The sequence below is a fragment of the Bombina bombina genome, chromosome 4 (assembly GCF_027579735.1).
Source record: "Bombina bombina isolate aBomBom1 chromosome 4, aBomBom1.pri, whole genome shotgun sequence".
Lineage (NCBI taxonomy): Eukaryota > Metazoa > Chordata > Amphibia > Anura > Bombinatoridae > Bombina > Bombina bombina.
In genome coordinates, this window is record NC_069502.1 from 96,020,389 (window position 1) to 96,038,332 (window position 17,944).

Sequence of the window (17,944 nt, forward strand, 5' to 3'; positions counted from 1 at the left end):
ACTTTATAGAAACTATAGTACTTTATAAAAACGAAACCCTTACACTTATATCTTCAATATTTAAACAAATAATATAGTGGCTGTTCACAATCCTTTAGAAAAATGTCTCAATTTTATCTACAAAAATCTGCATATACTTTAATGGTTTTAAAATGTTTGTTGAAAATCATTAGCCATGTTTTTCTAAAGGATTGTGAATATATTATTCTAAAGCTAATCTTAGTTGTGAATACATCATTATGGCTAAAATATATTTACTGTTAATTATCACTTTAAAAATGAATTTACTATACCTTGGCACTTTATTTTGCTGATGACATTAGCACATCTTGTAACTATTTTCACCTTTAATATATTGACATCCTTTCATATATAATCAGCAAGAAAATTAAATCTCTTTTTAAAATTTCAGATATTCCTATGAGATTTTAGAACAATTTGTAGACGAACAGCCAATAACGCTAAGGCCTATTATCACTCTGTTAAGCAGAAATATTGTTGTTCAAGGGAACATCACAAAGGAAAATGTTAATAATCATCTGGAATACAACCATCTAGATATGTCAGGTGAGAATACATAGGGGAGGTAAGAATTTATTTATCAAGCTGTAATCTTGTGGCCTGTGTGTTATCTTCAAAGTTAAAAATTAGTGGTCCCTGTTAAAAGTCATCTATGGTATTGAATATATGTCTGATTATCAGTTTGGCACCAGAAACAGCTGGGGAGCCAGTCAGCAGCTGTAGTCACACAAACCAACTGCTGGACCCAAGCGGTACTTTAACTATGGATTTAACTCCCTTGTGAGGGTTAACACATAGAGATGCAGGGTCAGGGATTTTCCACTATAATGGCCCTTTAAACAGTAAATAAATGGTAGAAGTAACTATGCACTCAAAGCAGAGTTTGGTCTAAAAATAATAATTAGATATATCTTTTTAAAATTATAAGTTGTTTAAACAAAGTTTTAGTTTCTGTAACGTACTTTAGTATCTAATAAGTAATGTACACCATGTAAAAACCTAAGTTTCCTTTATCTAATCTCTTCTGCTGAGGCCTATAAGGGACTGATAAAGTGTACAAAAATAGTGGTGTAGAATGTACCAATGTTAAAGTAATTTTATTTATCAGGGTTTAAAGTCTTTTTAACATTGTTTTTGTCCACAAGGCCTCTACACAACCATTTTTTAGGGGTTACTGCCTTGCTAACCTGCATTGAGGTGTTTGCACTTTTATCTCTATAATAAAAGTTATATTTTAGAGTTTACCCTTGGAGTGCCTGGATTCTTTCTTTGTTTCCAACAACCATTTTATTGCATAGTTTAGCTGTCCCTAACTGCCCTCACCAGAAGAGATTAGATAAGGGAAACCAAAGTTTTAACATGGTGGTGCCCATTACCTTGGAAATTACATAATTTATAGAGTTAAATTACAGGAAAGGGGGGTAAAACATGTGATCAAAGAATATTGCATTTTGTTTACTTAACATAGTTAACAATTTTGTTACAATCTCAAAGAGTTTAAAAGTCCCTTTAAATGAAATTTCAGAATTAAACTTTCAATGTATGAGTATGCATTTATAAACTTTTATTTTTAAATTGATTTTGTTCTCTGTTTATCCTTTGTAGGTAGGTTCAGGAGTAGTAGTGCTGGGAGTTAGATGGTAAATGGTTGCTGCACAAAATGCCTCTTGTCATTGGCTCACCAAATGTGTTCAGCTAGCTCCCAGCAGTGCATTGCTTCTCTGGAGCACAATTTAACTATGTGTTTAAACAATTTTCAGGGGTTAAACACATCTTTTTATGCTATAATCAATGCCATAATACAATGCTCTATCACACTACTACATTTTCTTTTTACACTTTTATATCACTTTAATCTTTCAAAAATAATCATAGTTTAATGTTTTTTTTCTCATATGATCTTTAGATATTCCTAATAGTTTTTATGATGCAAATGAAGAGAGTCTGGGATCCAGGAATCTGGGATCAGTCCTTATTGTACAATCTTTGTACAATGAGCCAAGTCAAGTCTTCATTTCAGGTGTTCAATTTCAACACATTGGTCAAACTTTCAGAAGAAAACTTAGCGGCATGAATATTGTTGGCAATATCTTCATGACGGGTAAGAATATTAAAGGGATATTAAGCAATAAACACTTGCTAGATATCATTATGTTTTCAAAGCAAAGCGTAACCTGAGAATAGTATGTAATTGTTTTTATATCTGTTGTTTAAAGTGATTATAAACTTTAAATAATCTATTGCCATAAATGTAATCTTTACTAGGGTTGCACCGATACCATTTTTTTATGACCAAGTACAAGTACCGATACTTGTTTTCAAATACTCTCCGATACCAATTACCAATACTTTTTTTTTAATGTCATGTGACATTTTACCAAGCACAATACAGTAATAATAATAATTATTTAAGATTCCTTCTTTATAATTATAAAGGACTGTAATTCAAAAGACATTATGAAATAATAAAAGTTCACTGAACACGTTTATAAATAAAAAATATTACAATAAAATATTAAATTTAAAGGGGTGATGCAATTGGGTTGTAGGGCTGTTATATAACATCAATCTGACATTTGTATGGAGGTTCAACTCTAAGCTGAACAGTCTTTCACTTTCCACACAACTGCATGGGGCAGAAAGATATTTTTGTTTAGCCAGAGCTGGAAATCTGTTTATTAACTGCCCAGTACTTCAGGGGTTTGTCTGAATCAGGTACAATGATCTCTCCTACAATGATACAAATAACAGCAATTTGTATTGGCAGAACAGTAGTAAACAATTTTTAGTTCAGTGTCCACTCCAGTTTAAAATGAAATGGGAACATGCAGTTTGAAAAAAACGCCACAAGATAGCATATGGGTAGGAAGTGGAGGTATCGGTTTAAGTATCGGTACATTTGCACGAGTACAAGTACTCATGCAAATACTTGGTATCGGTATCGGTGCAACCCTAATCTTTACCATTAAAAAATTATTTGCGTTATGTACCTTTTTTGTTTTTAATCCATCTGTGCAATGGTTATATTAGTGCATATAGTAATGCTTCTATTACATTGATATGCTGGCCCACATGGATGAACTCTTTTTTTTCTTTTTATGACAAATACAGTGAACATCCAATCAACCTGTGTGTCAGGTGACAATCTTGAAGTCCAGCCACTTTAAAGGTCTTAGAAAGCCTATGTAGAGAATGGGTGGGACTGCTCTATACATTACAGCCCAGCCAAAAGAGGAAATGAAGCAGGCGGAGGAACAGACAATACCATTTAGGATTGCAAATATTTTATTATAAAATACATATACACTTTAAATAAAATAATTATGTGGTTTTACTTGCAAACTAATATATTTTTTTTTTATTGCAACATTCTTATAGTCTGAGGTTTACAATCACTTTAAATTTCGAAGATTTAAAAATGAAGGTTTATTTTCTATAATGTAATGTGTATGGTACCACCATTTTGGAACTTAGCTTTTCCCATTCTCTTTTTTTTCTGCTGAGGACAATTAAGGACAGATAATTAACAGACAATAAAAGAGAGTGCACAAACACAAATTGTGTGGAATATTAGATTATTAAAGTACATTTCTAACAGGTTTAAAACAAAACCTTGTTTGCACACTTCTCTTTTATATTGTCTGTGCCTAATTTTCCTGAGCAGAATAAATATCAAATTGTTTAAAGTCCCTTCAAGACTGCCCAGGAGCTATGTAAAAACATCTAATTTATTTTAATGGAGCATATTATCTTTTTACCTATATAGGGCTAGATTGCAAGTGGAGCGCTAATTTATCATGTGTCCAAAAAAATAAATTCACTCGATTACAGACGCACAATAAATAACTAGCAATTAAAAGTGGCTAATTAATGCTACGTGAGCTTGCGGTACCAATTAACGCTCCGAAAATTAACCAGAGATCAGAAATGTCCCCCAATTGCCCCCAAACCTAAGTGTAAGGTTCCTTTTTTAATTAAATAAAATGTAGCATCTATAATTTTTTTAAAACACAACTGCGCAAAGCAGTTTTAAGGGGTTAAAGTGAGCAGGTGTGGGGTATTAGAAAAAAAAAGTTCCGGTCTATGGGGACTGTGTTATTCCTATAAATATATATTCGTTGATTGGAGTAGCCGTATTAGTCCAGTGATTTAGATAACAAAATAACATTGAGTATTGCATTGAGCAATGATACTTTTTTATTCGACTAACTATACATTTATAAGTTGACAAGCTTTCAGAAGTATTCCTTCCTTTTTTAAGTCTGAAACAATACTGACCAATTCAATAGAATTTACAGATTATATCTTGAAACACAGAATGGCTAAAAAGGACAGAAAGTGTTATAGAGGCCTGAGTGCCTCCCTGCAGGAGGGGGTGTCGTAAAATCATGACAGGGGCTTATGTGACAGAGGCACACAGTGTCCAGTGTAGGAGAAGAGACAGGGGAAATATATAATTTTACATAGAGCATATACTGACATGAAGTTATATATCAACATGGAATCAAAGAAGAAAGACAAAAAAATATCTATCTATCTATCTATCTATCTATCTATCTATCTATCTATCTATCTATCTATCTATCTATCTATCTATCTATCTATATATATATATATATATATATATATATATATATATATATATATATATATATATATATATATATATATATATAAATAATGGCAAAAATATGGACATAGGTTTACCTGTGTACCTATGTTTAGAGAGTGTGGAATATACAATGTAATAAACTATATGAAAGTATATTACAACATTTTTTGATAATGTGTTAAGAACCCAGGGGTCGATCCGATAAAAATCGTCGCCCGCAAAAGCCGGCGACGCCAATAATTGCGCGGATTTGGTATCCTATATACGGCGTAAGCTAGAAGTTACGCGCGTATATTTCTGCCGTCGCCCGCAGTTTTTTGGGCCATAGGCAGGTATACCAAACCCGCGCAGTTTGGTATCCAATATGCAGCGTAAGGACTTACGTGGCGAAAATGGAGAAAACTTACTCCATTTTCACCTCGCCACAAAAAGCAGCCGTAAGAAGCCTTACGCTGACTATTGGAGCCCCGTAACTCCCTAAACTAACTAGAAAATAAACCTAACACCTAACGCATGCGCAATGTCTATCTCCCTGTCAACCGCGATCTGCTAAAATAAACCTAACACCTAACGCATGCGCAATGTCTATCTCCCTGTCAACCGCGATCTGCTAAAATAAACCTAACACCTAACGCATGCGCAATGTCTATCTACCTGTCAACCGCGATCCCCCCCCCCCCCCCCGAAATCCCTAATAAAGTTATTACCCCCTAAACCGCCGCTCCCGGACCCCGCCGCCATCTACATAAACTAACCCCCTACTGTGAGCCTCTAAAACCGCCGCCATCTACCTTATCTATCCCCTAATCTGACCCCTTACACCGCCGCCACCTATATAAAAATGATTAACCCCTAATGTAAGCCCCTTACACCGCCGCCATCTCTATTAAAATGATTAACCCCTAATTTAATCTACCTACCCCGCCGCCAGCTATATTATCTATATTAACCCTAAGTATATTATAGTTAATATAGGTATTACATTATATATATTAACTATATTAACCCTAATTATATTAGGGTTAATATAGTTAATATAGTTACTATAGTATTTATATTAACTATATTAACTCTATCTAACCCTAACTAAATTTATATTAAATTAATCTAATTCATTTATAAACTAAAATATTCCTATTTAAATCTAAATACTTACCTATAAAATAAACCATAAGATAGCTACAATATAATTAATAATTACATTGTAGCTATGTTAGGGTTTATATTTATTTTACAGGTAAATTGTTAATTATTTTAACTAGGTATAATAGATATTAAATAGTTATTAACTATTTAATATCTACCTAGTTAAAATAATTACCCAATTACCTGTAAAATAAATCCTAACCTAAGTTACAAATACACCTACACTATCAATAAATTTAATAAACTACTAACATCTATCTAAAAATACAATTAAATTAACTAAACTAAATTACAAAAAAAAACAAACACTAAATTACAAAAAATAAAAAAAAGATTACAAGATATTTAAGCTAATTACACCTATTCTAAGCCCCCTAATAAAATAATAAACCCCCAAAATAAAAAAAATTCCCTGCCCTATTCTAAATTCAACAAATTTCAAAGCTCTTTACCTTACCAGCCCTTAAAAGGGCCTTTTGTGGGGCATGCCCCAAAGAATTCAGCTCTTTTGCATACAAGAAATACAATACCCCCCCCCCCATAACAACCCACCACCCACATACCCCTATTCTAAACCCACCCAAACCCCCCTTAAAAAAGCCTAACACTACCCCCCTGAAGATCTCCCTACCTTGTCTTCACCACACCGGGCCGAACTCCTGATCCGATCCGGGCGATGTCTTCCTCCAAGCGGCAAAGAAGAATTCTTCCTCCGGCGATGTCTTCCTCCAAGCGGCAAAGAAGAATTCTTCCTCCGGCGACGTCTTCCTCCAAGCGGCAGCAAAGTCTTCATTCTTCCGGCGGCATCTTCAATCTTCTTTCTTCGCTCCGCCGCCGCGGAGCATCCATCCCGGCCGACTGCTGAACTTGGAATGATGTACCTTTAAATGACGTCATCCAAGATGGCGTCCGCCGAATTCCGATTGGCTGATAGGATTCTATCAGCCAATCGGAATTAAGTTAAAAAAATCTGATTGGCTGATTGAATCAGCCAATCAGATTCAAGTTCAATCCGATTGGCTGATCCAATCAGCCAATCAGATTGAGCTCGCATTCTATTGGCTGATCGGAACAGCCAATAGAATGCGAGCTCAATCTGATTGGCTGATTGGATCAGCCAATCGGATTGAACTTGAATCTGATTGGCTGATTCAATCAGCCAATCAGATTTTTTTAACTTAATTCCGATTGGCTGATAGAATCCTATCAGCCAATCGGAATTCGGCGGACGCCATCTTGGATGACGTCATTTAAAGGTACATCATTCCAAGTTCAGCAGTCGGCCGGGATGGATGCTCCGCGGCGGCGGAGCGAAGAAAGAAGATTGAAGATGCCGCCGGAAGAATGAAGACTTTGCTGCCGCTTGGAGGAAGACGTCGCCGGAGGAAGAATTCTTCTTTGCCGCTTGGAGGAAGACATCGCCGGAGGAAGAATTCTTCTTTGCCGCTTGGAGGAAGACATCGCCGGAGGAAGAATTCTTCTTTGCCGCTTGGAGGAAGACATCGCCCGGATCGGATCAGGAGTTCGGCCCGGTGTGGTGAAGACAAGGTAGGGAGATCTTCAGGGGGGTAGTGTTAGGCTTTTTTAAGGGGGGTTTGGGTGGGTTTAGAATAGGGGTATGTGGGTGGTGGGTTGTAATGGGGGGGGGGGGTATTGTATTTCTTGTATGCAAAAGAGCTGAATTCTTTGGGGCATGCCCCACAAAAGGCCCTTTTAAGGGCTGGTAAGGTAAAGAGCTTTGACATTTGTTGAATTTAGAATAGGGCAGGGAATTTTTTTTATTTTGGGGGTTTATTATTTTATTAGGGGGCTTAGAATAGGTGTAATTAGCTTAAATATCTTGTAATCTTTTTTTTATTTTTTTGTAATTTAGTGTTTGTTTTTTTTTGTAATTTAGTTTAGTTAATTTAATTGTATTTTTAGATAGATGTTAGTAGTTTATTAAATTTATTGATAGTGTAGGTGTATTTGTAACTTAGGTTAGGATTTATTTTACAGGTAATTGGGTAATTATTTTAACTAGGTAGATATTAAATAGTTAATAACTATTTAATATCTATTATACCTAGTTAAAATAATTAACAATTTACCTGTAAAATAAATATTAACCCTAACATAGCTACAATGTAATTATTAATTATATTGTAGCTATCTTAGGGTTTATTTTATAGGTAAGTATTTAGATTTAAATAGGAATATTTTAGTTTATAAATTAATTAGATTAATTTAATATAAATATAGTTAGGGGTGTTAGGGTTAGATAGAGTTAATATAGTTAATATAAATACTATAGTAACTATATTAACCCTAATATAATTAGGGTTAATATAGTTAATATATATAATGTAATACCTATATTAACTATAATATACTTAGGGTTAATATAGATAATATAGCTGGCGGCAGGGTAGGTAGATTAAATTAGGGGTTAATCATTGTAATAGAGATGGCGGCGGTGTAAGGGGCTTACATTAGGGGTTAATAATTTTAATATAGATGGCGGCGGTGTTAGGGGCTCACTTTAGGGGGTTATAGATATAATATAGCTGGCGGCGGGGTACGGGAGCGGCGGTTTAGGGGTTAATAACTTTATTAGGTTGCGGCGGGGTAAAGGAGCGGCGGTTTAGGGGTTAATAACCTTTTTATTGTTAGGCTAGTGAGGGGGGATAGCGGATAGAGGGTTAGACAGTGCGGGCTATGTTAGGGAGGCGTGTTAGACAGTGCGGGCTATGTTAGGGAGGCGTGTTAGACAGTGCGGGCTATGTTAGGGAGGCGTGTTAGACAGTGCGGGCTATGTTAGGGAGGCGTGTTAGACAGTGCGGGTGTTTTAGACTTTAGTCAGGTTTTATAGGCGCCGGCAGATTCTAACGTGCCGCAAGTCACTGGCGACGCCAGAAATTTGTACTTGCGCAGATTTCTGGACATCGCTGGTTTGTGAGACTTACGGCACGTTAGCATCTGACGGCGACCTATATGGGATGGCTCGAGTTGCAAGCTGAAACTGCGGGCGACGCCGGTTCCCTCGCTTGCGCCGCAAACTGCGATCGATATCGGATCGCGCCCCCAGAGTCCACCTTTAGTTTTCATTTCAAATTTTTTCTTTCTATGGTGTTTTTGAAGTTGCCTCTGATAATTTTGATTTTGAGGTTTGGGATGGAGTGGTCAGGTTGGGTGAAATTGTGACCAACAGGGGTACAGTATTTTGTTTCACAGTGATTTTTGATTGAGTGTCTGTGTAAGTTCATCCGAAGGTGCAGTTTTTGGCTTGTTTCTCCAATATAACATCACACTTTACATGCTGAGCAATGTATCATGTATACCACATTTGCAGATATACATGAATATGCCCCTTTAATGTTACAGAATTTTTATTGTGATTTGCTGTTCCTTGAGAACCTAGTGCAGTGAAGGGGGTAAGTCGCGAAGCAATGGGCAGCAAAGTGTAAATGTATATGTATACACTTATATACATATATATTTATGTGTTAATATGTGTATATATACATATTAAAAAAACAAATATATATGCATGTATTCATATACATATATATTTACACTTTGCTGCCCATTGCTTCTCGACTTACTCCCTTCACTGCACTAGGTTCTCGAGGAACAAGGCTCCCATTGGAACCTATCGAAGCACCCTCTTGTGAGCGCACATCTTCCCTGCATTGCAAACTCAAAATCACATTCGCATTGCACCAAACCTGTAATACAAGGCACACATTTGTGTGTGCTAGTAATACGAGTGGAGCGCAAATATCGTGCTCATGAAAGCGTGATCTGGCCCATATCATTTTATTGTGCACAGTAAAGTCATGCTATGAAAAATGTATTGCTCAAAGAATTCAGTTCAAAATGTTTTTAACAGTAAATTATCTTGTTTACTTGACAGGTTCTTATATACAAGGATGTGTTGTGCTGAATTCATTTGCAAGAGGCCTTAGTATCTCAGGAGTTTCGGGTTTTAAAGTGGAAAATAATATATTCTACAACATAAAGGGTCATGGAATTCTTGTGGGTAAGTTAGAGTTCTAGTTGATCTCTGAAGCTTCATATTTATAATTTCAAATATTTAATAAAAGGAATAAAGCAAAAACATACATATAGACAGATTAGAATCCTGTATTGGAAACGTAGGGGCCGAATTATCAAGCTCCGAAAGAAGCTTGATGCCCCTGTTTCCACGAGAAGTTTCAGGCTCGCCAGAAACAGTCCAAACCACTGCTCCATAACTGGTCTGCCTGCTCTGAGGCTGCGGACATCAGTCTGCCCGATCCTATATGATCGGGCTGATTGACACCACCTGCTGCGAAACTGCAGGATGCGGCATTGCACAAGCAGTTCACAAGAACTGCTTGTGCAATGATAAATGCCGACAGCGTATTTTATCGATGTGCGGCGGATATGATATGCTACATTGAATCATGTCCGCTCGCACTATAGTAAATCGACCCCTTAGCCTTTGGTAAAGTCTGAATCAGAACCTTAAAGGGACATGAAACCCAAAAAGTTTCTTTCATGATGCTGACAGAACATGTAATTTTAAACAAGTTTCCAATTTACTTCTGTTATCTAAATTGCTTCATTCACTTGGTATCCTTAGTTGAACAGCATATCTAGGTAGAATAAGGAGCAGCAATGCATTACTGGGAGCTGGCTGCTGGTTGGTAGCTGCACAAAAATGCCTCTTTTCATTGGTCCACCAGATGTCTTCAGATAGCTCCAGTACAAAAGGATAGCAAGAGACTGAAGCAAATTTGATAAAAGAAGTAAATTGGAAAGTTGTTTGAAATCTAAATCATGAAAAATAAGAAAAAGAAAAATGTTGGGTTTCATGTCCCTTTAAAGGGACTTTCAAGTAAAAATAAACTTTAATAATTCAGATAGATCATGCAGTTTTAAGACACTTTCCAATTTACTTTCATTATCAAACTTTACACTGTCTTATTATATACCCACTTTCTGGGGGACAAGATCCTACTGAGCATGTTTATAAGCTCATTACCGCACTCCAATACAGGCACTGCTTAAGTCAGTGGTGAGCTGGTCGTACGTGCTCGTGCATGATTTCCCCATAGGAATCAACGGGGAGAGCCGGCTGAAAAAAAGTCTAACACCTGCCAAAAAGCAGCTTAAAACTCCTTAACGCAGCCCCATTGATTCCTATGGGGAAATAAAAGTTATGTTTACACCTAGCACCCTAACATGAACCCCGAGTCTAAACACCCCTAATCTTACACTTATTAACCCCTAATATGCCGCCCCCAACATCGCCGACACCTATATTATAATTATTAACCCCTAATCTGCCGCTCCGGACACCGCCACCACCTACATTATATGTATTAACCCCTAATCTGCTGCCCCCAACATCGCTGACACCTACATACTATTTATTAACCCCTAATCTGCCGCCCCAATGTCCCCACAACCTACCTACATTTATTAACCCCTAATCTGCCGCCCCCAACGTCGCCGCCACTATATTAAAGTTATTAATCCCTAAACCTAAGTCTAACCCTGACCCTAACACCCCCTAACTTAAATATAATTTAAATAAATCTAAATAAAATTACTATCATTAGCTAAATTATTCCTATTTAAAACTAAATACCTATAAAATAAACCCTAAGCTAGATACAATATAACTAATAGTTACATTGTAGCTATCTTAGGGTTTATTTTTATTTTACAGGCAAGTTTGTATTTATTTTAACTAGGTAGAATAGTTATTAAATAGTTATTAACTATTTAATAACTACCTAGTTAAAATAAATACAAATTTACCTGTAAAATAAAACCTAACCTAAGTTACAATAACACCTAACACTACACTATAATTAAATAAATTAACTAAATTAAATACAATTACCTAAATTAAATTAAATTAGCTAAAGTACAAAAAAAACCCCACTAAATTACAGAAAATAATAAACAAATTACAGATATTTAAACTAATTACACCTAATCTAATAGCCCTATTAAAATAAAAAAGCCCCCCAAAATAAAAAAAAAACCCTAGCCTAAACTAAACTACCAATATCCCTTAAAAGGGCCTTTTGCGGGGCATTGCCCCAAAGTAATCAGCTCTTTTACCTGTAAAAAAAAATACAAACAACCCTCCCAATAGTAAAACCCACCACCCACACAACCAACCCCCCAAATAAATAAAATAAGCTCCCTATTGCCCTGAAAGGGACATTTGGATGCGCATTGCCCTTAAAAGGGCAGTTAGCTCTATTGCAGCCCAAAGTCCATAACCTAAAAATAAAACCCACCCAATACACCCTTAAAAAAACCTAACACTAACCCCCTGAAAATCGACTTACCGGGAGAAGTCTTCATCCAAGCCAATTCTATTTATTAGGGGTTAATAAATAGTATGTAGGTGTCGGCGTTGTTGGGGGCAGCAGATTTGGGGTTAATACATATAATGTAGGTGGCGGCAGTGACCGGAGTGGCAGATTAGGGGTTAAAAATTTTATTATAGTGTTTGCAATGCGGGAGGGCCTCGGTTTAGGGGTTAATAGGTAGTTTATGGGTGTTAGTGTACTTTTTTGCACTTTAGTTATGAGTTTTATGTTACGGCATTGTACCATAAAACTCATAACTACTAACTTTTAAATGCGTTAGGACTCTTGACGGGGTAGGGTGTACCGCTCAGTTTTTGGCCTCCCAGGACAGACTCGTAATATCAGCGCTATGGAAGTCCCATAGAAAAAAGACTTTACAAAGTTTACGTAAGTCTTTTTGCGGTAAGGCCAAAGAAGTGTGCGGTGACCCTAAACCTTCAAGACTCGTAATAGCAGCGGTAGTAAAAAAGCAGCGTTAGGACCTGTTAAGGCTGCTTTTTTACCCTAACGCACAACTCGTAATCTAGGCGTAAGATAGTGATTTATTTTCATTATTTGTTTTGCATTAGGTGAGGATAAAGAACAGTTATTGAGTTGCAGATAATATTGTAGATATTACTTTTTATTATTTGTAGAAGTTCCATTTTACATTTGTGATCCATGCAGAGACGCTTGAGTTTTATTAATCTTTAGTGATCATTTACATCATAGGGTTTCAATAGTTTTGCATTTTCTCAAAATCGTATCTGTCTGATATTCTTTATAAAAATAATTCTTTCCATTGACATTGGATTGATCTTGAAGATGTTCTTGATGATTTTAATATGCAAATCCTATATATTATCATGATAAACTTAATGTTGTTTATAATATTATGTATGAAAATAATAAATAAAAGCACACAATACATTGCTGAAGGTTTCCTCGCATAGATGTAAGACCTGGATATTGGATTAAATTCTGAAAGTATTTGCATTATCCTTAATTCGGTTGACAGAACATAGTTAATTTACTTTTGCAGCTGAGGTAAAAATATTGGGTATTTTAAATAACTTCTGTCTAACACCTACAGAGGTAATTAATTATGCACATTCTAATTAAACTTGTTGTTTATCCAAACAGCAGCCATTTAGAATTCCCTTTAGTTTATTACGTTATTCAGTGTATGTAAGCGAATAATATATAAAGTGATGCACTTTTATTGGTTGCTATTGTTCATTCAAAAACATGAAATGTGAGTAGCAAATAACTTAAAGGAGTCTGAAAATCAGAGCAATGTTATTTAAAAATAAGCAAAACTATACATTTATTTAAAAAAAACAACTTTATGGGCTATATAAATAGATAATCTACAAAACATTTATGCAAAGAAAAAATGAGTGTATAATGTCCCTTTAAGAGAATCGCTCAACTGGGGATGAACATAGCTCAGTACCTTGACCTATGGGATGGTGCTCTACCAGGGTGCGGTCTCTTTTTGCCCTCTTGTGCATTTCACACAGGAGATCTTTCCTGCAGTATATCAGTTGGATCCCACCCATGAAGATAGTCCAGCCCCAAAATACCAGGCGATTCTCTTCTGAATGATGGATTTGTACAGCTAACCCATATGTACATTTTATCCCATATGGGCCTCATCAGTGAATGTGCCTATATATCTGTCTAAGGCACAGTGGGCAAGAGGTCCACCTCTGTTTTCCCCATAATCCTCAGGGAGCTAAAATCCCCAAGGGTTATGTGCATGCAGAAAAAGAAAAGTGCACAACTGAAGAAAGATAGAGCTCAGTAGCCTGCCCTATGGGATGTTCTCACTTAGGGACCGATTTATGAAAGTGCGAGCAGACATGATGCAATGTAGCTTTTCATTTCTGCTGCACATCGATAAATGATGCTGTCGGCATCTATCATTGCACAAGCAGTTCTTGTAAACTGCATGTGCAATGCCGCCCCCCTGCAGATTCGCTAACAGGGGGTGTCAATCAGCCCGATCGTATAGGATGGGCGGATTGATGTCCGCATTTTCAGAGCAGGCAAGTTATGGAGCAGCGGTCTTTAGACTGCTGCTTTATAACTGCTGTTTCTGACTATCCTGAAGCCTTGTGCGGAAACAGGGGCATCAAGCTCAATTCGGAGCTTGATAATTCAGCCCCTTAGCCTCTTTTAGCTCACTTCTACCTTTCACAGAAGATAATGTTTTTGGATATATGAGTCTGATCTGAACTTTTCCTATGCATTTAACCCTTTGAGGCCCATTTATCAAGCTCCGTTTGAAGCTTGAAGGGCTGTGTCCGCCCTGTCCACCTGCTCTGATGAGGCGGACAGGAATCGCCGCAATTCAACCCGATCGAATACGATCGGGTTGATTGACACCTCCCGGCTGGCGGCCGATTGGCCGTGAGTCAGCAGGGGCCGGCATTGCACTAGCAGCTCTTGTGAGCTGCTGGTGAAATGCTGAATACGGAGAGCGTATTGCTCTCCGCATTCAGCGAGGTCTTGCGGACCTGATCCGCACTGTTGGATCAGGTCCGCAAAACCTTTGATAATTCAGCCTCTTTATGTAGCTTAAATACATAAAATAAACTCAATGCAAAGATTATATTCTGTAATAAATTTATCATATAATATGTGCATTACAATATACCTTTAGAGAATTAAGTAGGAGAACCCAAAAGAAAGTGAGCTAATTCTATAATTAGAAAAAAATATATTATTTATATCTTAGCCAAACTGTAACCAAAAGGTTAATGCGATTTAGGGCCAGATTACAAGTGGAGCGCAAACGTTTGCGCATGAATGATAAGGGGTTTATCGCGGGGGTTTGTGCAGGACATTTGAATGTGAAATATTCATATTTTCATGTTGGGTTAGTGCACGTTACAATATGCAATTGGGTTTGACTTCTATGGTGGAATATGCGAACGTCCATGTGATATTGTAAGTTCCGCTTTTTTGAGCTCGTCGGTTAGAGCGTGAGTGAATATAGTTTACTTTCAAATCATAATATGAGAGCAACCCGTTGAGCGCCAAAATCTTACGTCTAGCGCAATTAACGCTTGGGCGGGAGTGTTAATTAGCGCACCACTTGTAATCTGTCCCTTAATCAGATAAAATGTAATGCATACCACAAACAATATGCTTTTAAGTGATTTTAAGATTGTGAGAGCCTTTTATATTCTAATGCTTTCAGGTGAATATTTGGAGGAAGATATTGAGATTAAAACGAACCTCCTAATAAAAATTTCAGGAAGTAAAGTTCTGTCCAATACTGAGATGTTAGCTCCGGCAGCCATTTACCTTAGAGCACCTTCTAACATCATTGAGGTAAGAGTTTATTGTTTTTATAATATCGGCTACACAGAAAACATTTCTCTTATGTTCTTTAATGTACAGGGAAATGTAAGTTACATATTGTGCAAAATTAGACAAATTCAATTTCCCCAAAGAAACCTATTTTTGTTATATAGTTAATTTGTTGCTCAAATGTGTGAATCCTAAACAGCACAGACTTTATTTTTTTTACCAATCTTTATTTTTTACCTAGTTAGCCAAAAAGTACAAAACAGACATTGGCCTAGAGTCAATAAAACTTATGAAGATTTGTACACGCTCCATATTACAGCCACATGTAGCAAGTTCACTTCCATTATATTTAGTGAATTGTTAAAGGGACACTGAACCCCATTTTTTTTCTTTTGTGATTCAGATAGAGCATGCAATTATAAGCAACTTTCTAATTGACCCCTATTATCAAATTGTCTTTATTCTCTTGGTATCTTTATTTGAAATGCAATAATGTAAGTTTAGATGCCGGCCCATTTTTGGTGAACAAACTGTGTTGTTCTTGCTGATTGGTGGATACATTCACCTACCAATAAACAAGTGCTTTCCATGGTTCTGAACCCAAAAAATAGCTTAGATGCCTTCTTTTTCAAATAAAGAAAGCAAGAGAACGAAGAAAAATTGATAATAGGTGTAAATTAGAAAGTTGCTTAAAATTGCATGCTCTATCTAAATCAAGAAATAAAAAAAATTGGTTCAGTGTCCCTTTAAAGTCTACAAAGAATTAATTGATAAGAAGAAAAAAACGTGTTCCTCTAACGTGCGTACAAAAGAAAATGTGAAAACAGTTAAAGATATGAAACACAAAAATGTTCTTTTGTGATTCAGACCGAGCAGACCATTTTTAAAAACTTTCCACTTTACTTATATTATCAAATTTGCTTTGTTCCCTTGATATTCTCAGATAAAGAGATACCCAGGTAGGCATCTGGAGCACTATATGACAGGACATATTGCTGCCATCTAGTGCTCTTGCAAATTTATAACATTCTTTCAAAACTGCTGCCATATAGTGCTCCAGAAATGGGCCCGCTCCTAAGCATGTCTGATTTTCAACAACAAGATACCAAGGCCTAGATTTGGAGTTTGGCGGTAGCCGTGAAAACCAGCGTTAGAGGCTCCTAACACTGGTTTTAGGCTACCTCCGGTATTTGGAGTCAGTCAAAAAAGGGTCTAACGCTCACTTTTCAGCCGCGACTTTTCCATACCGCAGATCCCCTTACGTCAATTGCGTATCCTATCTTTTCAATGGGATTTTTCTAACTCCGGTATTTAGAGTCGTGTCTGAAGTGAGCGTTAGAATTCTAACGACAAAACTCCAGCCGCAGAAAAAAGTCAGTAGTTAAGAGCTTTCTGGGCTAACGCCGGTTCATAAAACTCTTAACTACTGTACTCTAAAGTACACTAACACCCATAAACTACCTATGTACCCCTAAACCGAGGCCCCCCCACATCGCCGCCACTCGATTAAATTTTTTTAACCCCTAATCTGCCGACCGCCACCTACGTTATCCTTATGTACCCTTAATCTGCTGCCCCTAACACCGCCGACCCCTATATTATATTTATTAACCCCTAACCTGCCCCCCACAACGTCGCAGCCAGCTACCTACAATAATTAACCCCTAATCTGCCGACCGCAAAGAGCCGCCACCTACATTATAGCTATGTACCCCTAATCTGCTGCCCCTAACACCGCCGACCCCTATATTATATTTATTAACCCCTAATCTGCCCCCCTCAACGTCGCCTCCACCTGCCTACACTTATTAACCCCTAATCTGCCGAGCGGACCTGAGCGCTACTATAATAAAGTTATTAACCCCTAATCCGCCTCACTAACCCTATAATAAATAGTATTAACCACTAATCTGCCCTCCCTAACATCGCCGACACCTAACTTCAATTATTAACCCCTAATCTGCCGACTGGAGCTCACCGCTATTCTAATAAATGTATTAACCCCTAAAGCTAAGTCTAACCCTAACACTAACACCCCCCTAAGTTAAATATAATTTAAATCTAACAAAATTAATTAACTCTTCTTAAATAAATTATTCCTATTTAAAGCTAAATACTTACCTGTAAAATAAATCCTAATATAGCTACAATATAAATTATAATGATATTATAGCTATTTTAGGATTTATATTTATTTTACAGGTAACTTTGTATTTATTTTAACCAGGTACAATAGCTATTAAATAGTTAAGAACTATTTAATAGCTAAAATAGTTAAAATAATTACAAAATTACCTGTAAAATAAATCCTAACCTAAGTTACAATTAAACCTAACACTAGACTATCAATAAATTAATTAAATAAAATACCTACAATTACCTACAATTAAACCTAACACTACACTATCAATACATTAATTAAATACAATATCTACAAATAAATACAATGAAATAAACTAACTAAAGTGCAAAAAATACTTGGGCTTGGATGAAGATTTTGGAGCCAGGA

The 17,944-nt window shown here is 36.5% G+C and overlaps 1 protein-coding gene across 1 annotated transcript in view; it reads left to right on the top strand.

Moving 5' to 3' along the window:
- The window catches only part of PKHD1 (PKHD1 ciliary IPT domain containing fibrocystin/polyductin), a 1,710,134-nt gene that overhangs the window by 895,488 nt on the left and 796,702 nt on the right, over nt 1-17,944 (top strand). Inside the window, exons 40-43 of the mRNA XM_053709557.1 lie at nt 413-567; nt 1,928-2,122; nt 9,675-9,800; nt 15,323-15,456. Coding sequence (XP_053565532.1) covers nt 413-567; nt 1,928-2,122; nt 9,675-9,800; nt 15,323-15,456 — 610 coding nt within the window. The remainder of the gene's footprint in view (nt 1-412; nt 568-1,927; nt 2,123-9,674; nt 9,801-15,322; nt 15,457-17,944) is intronic.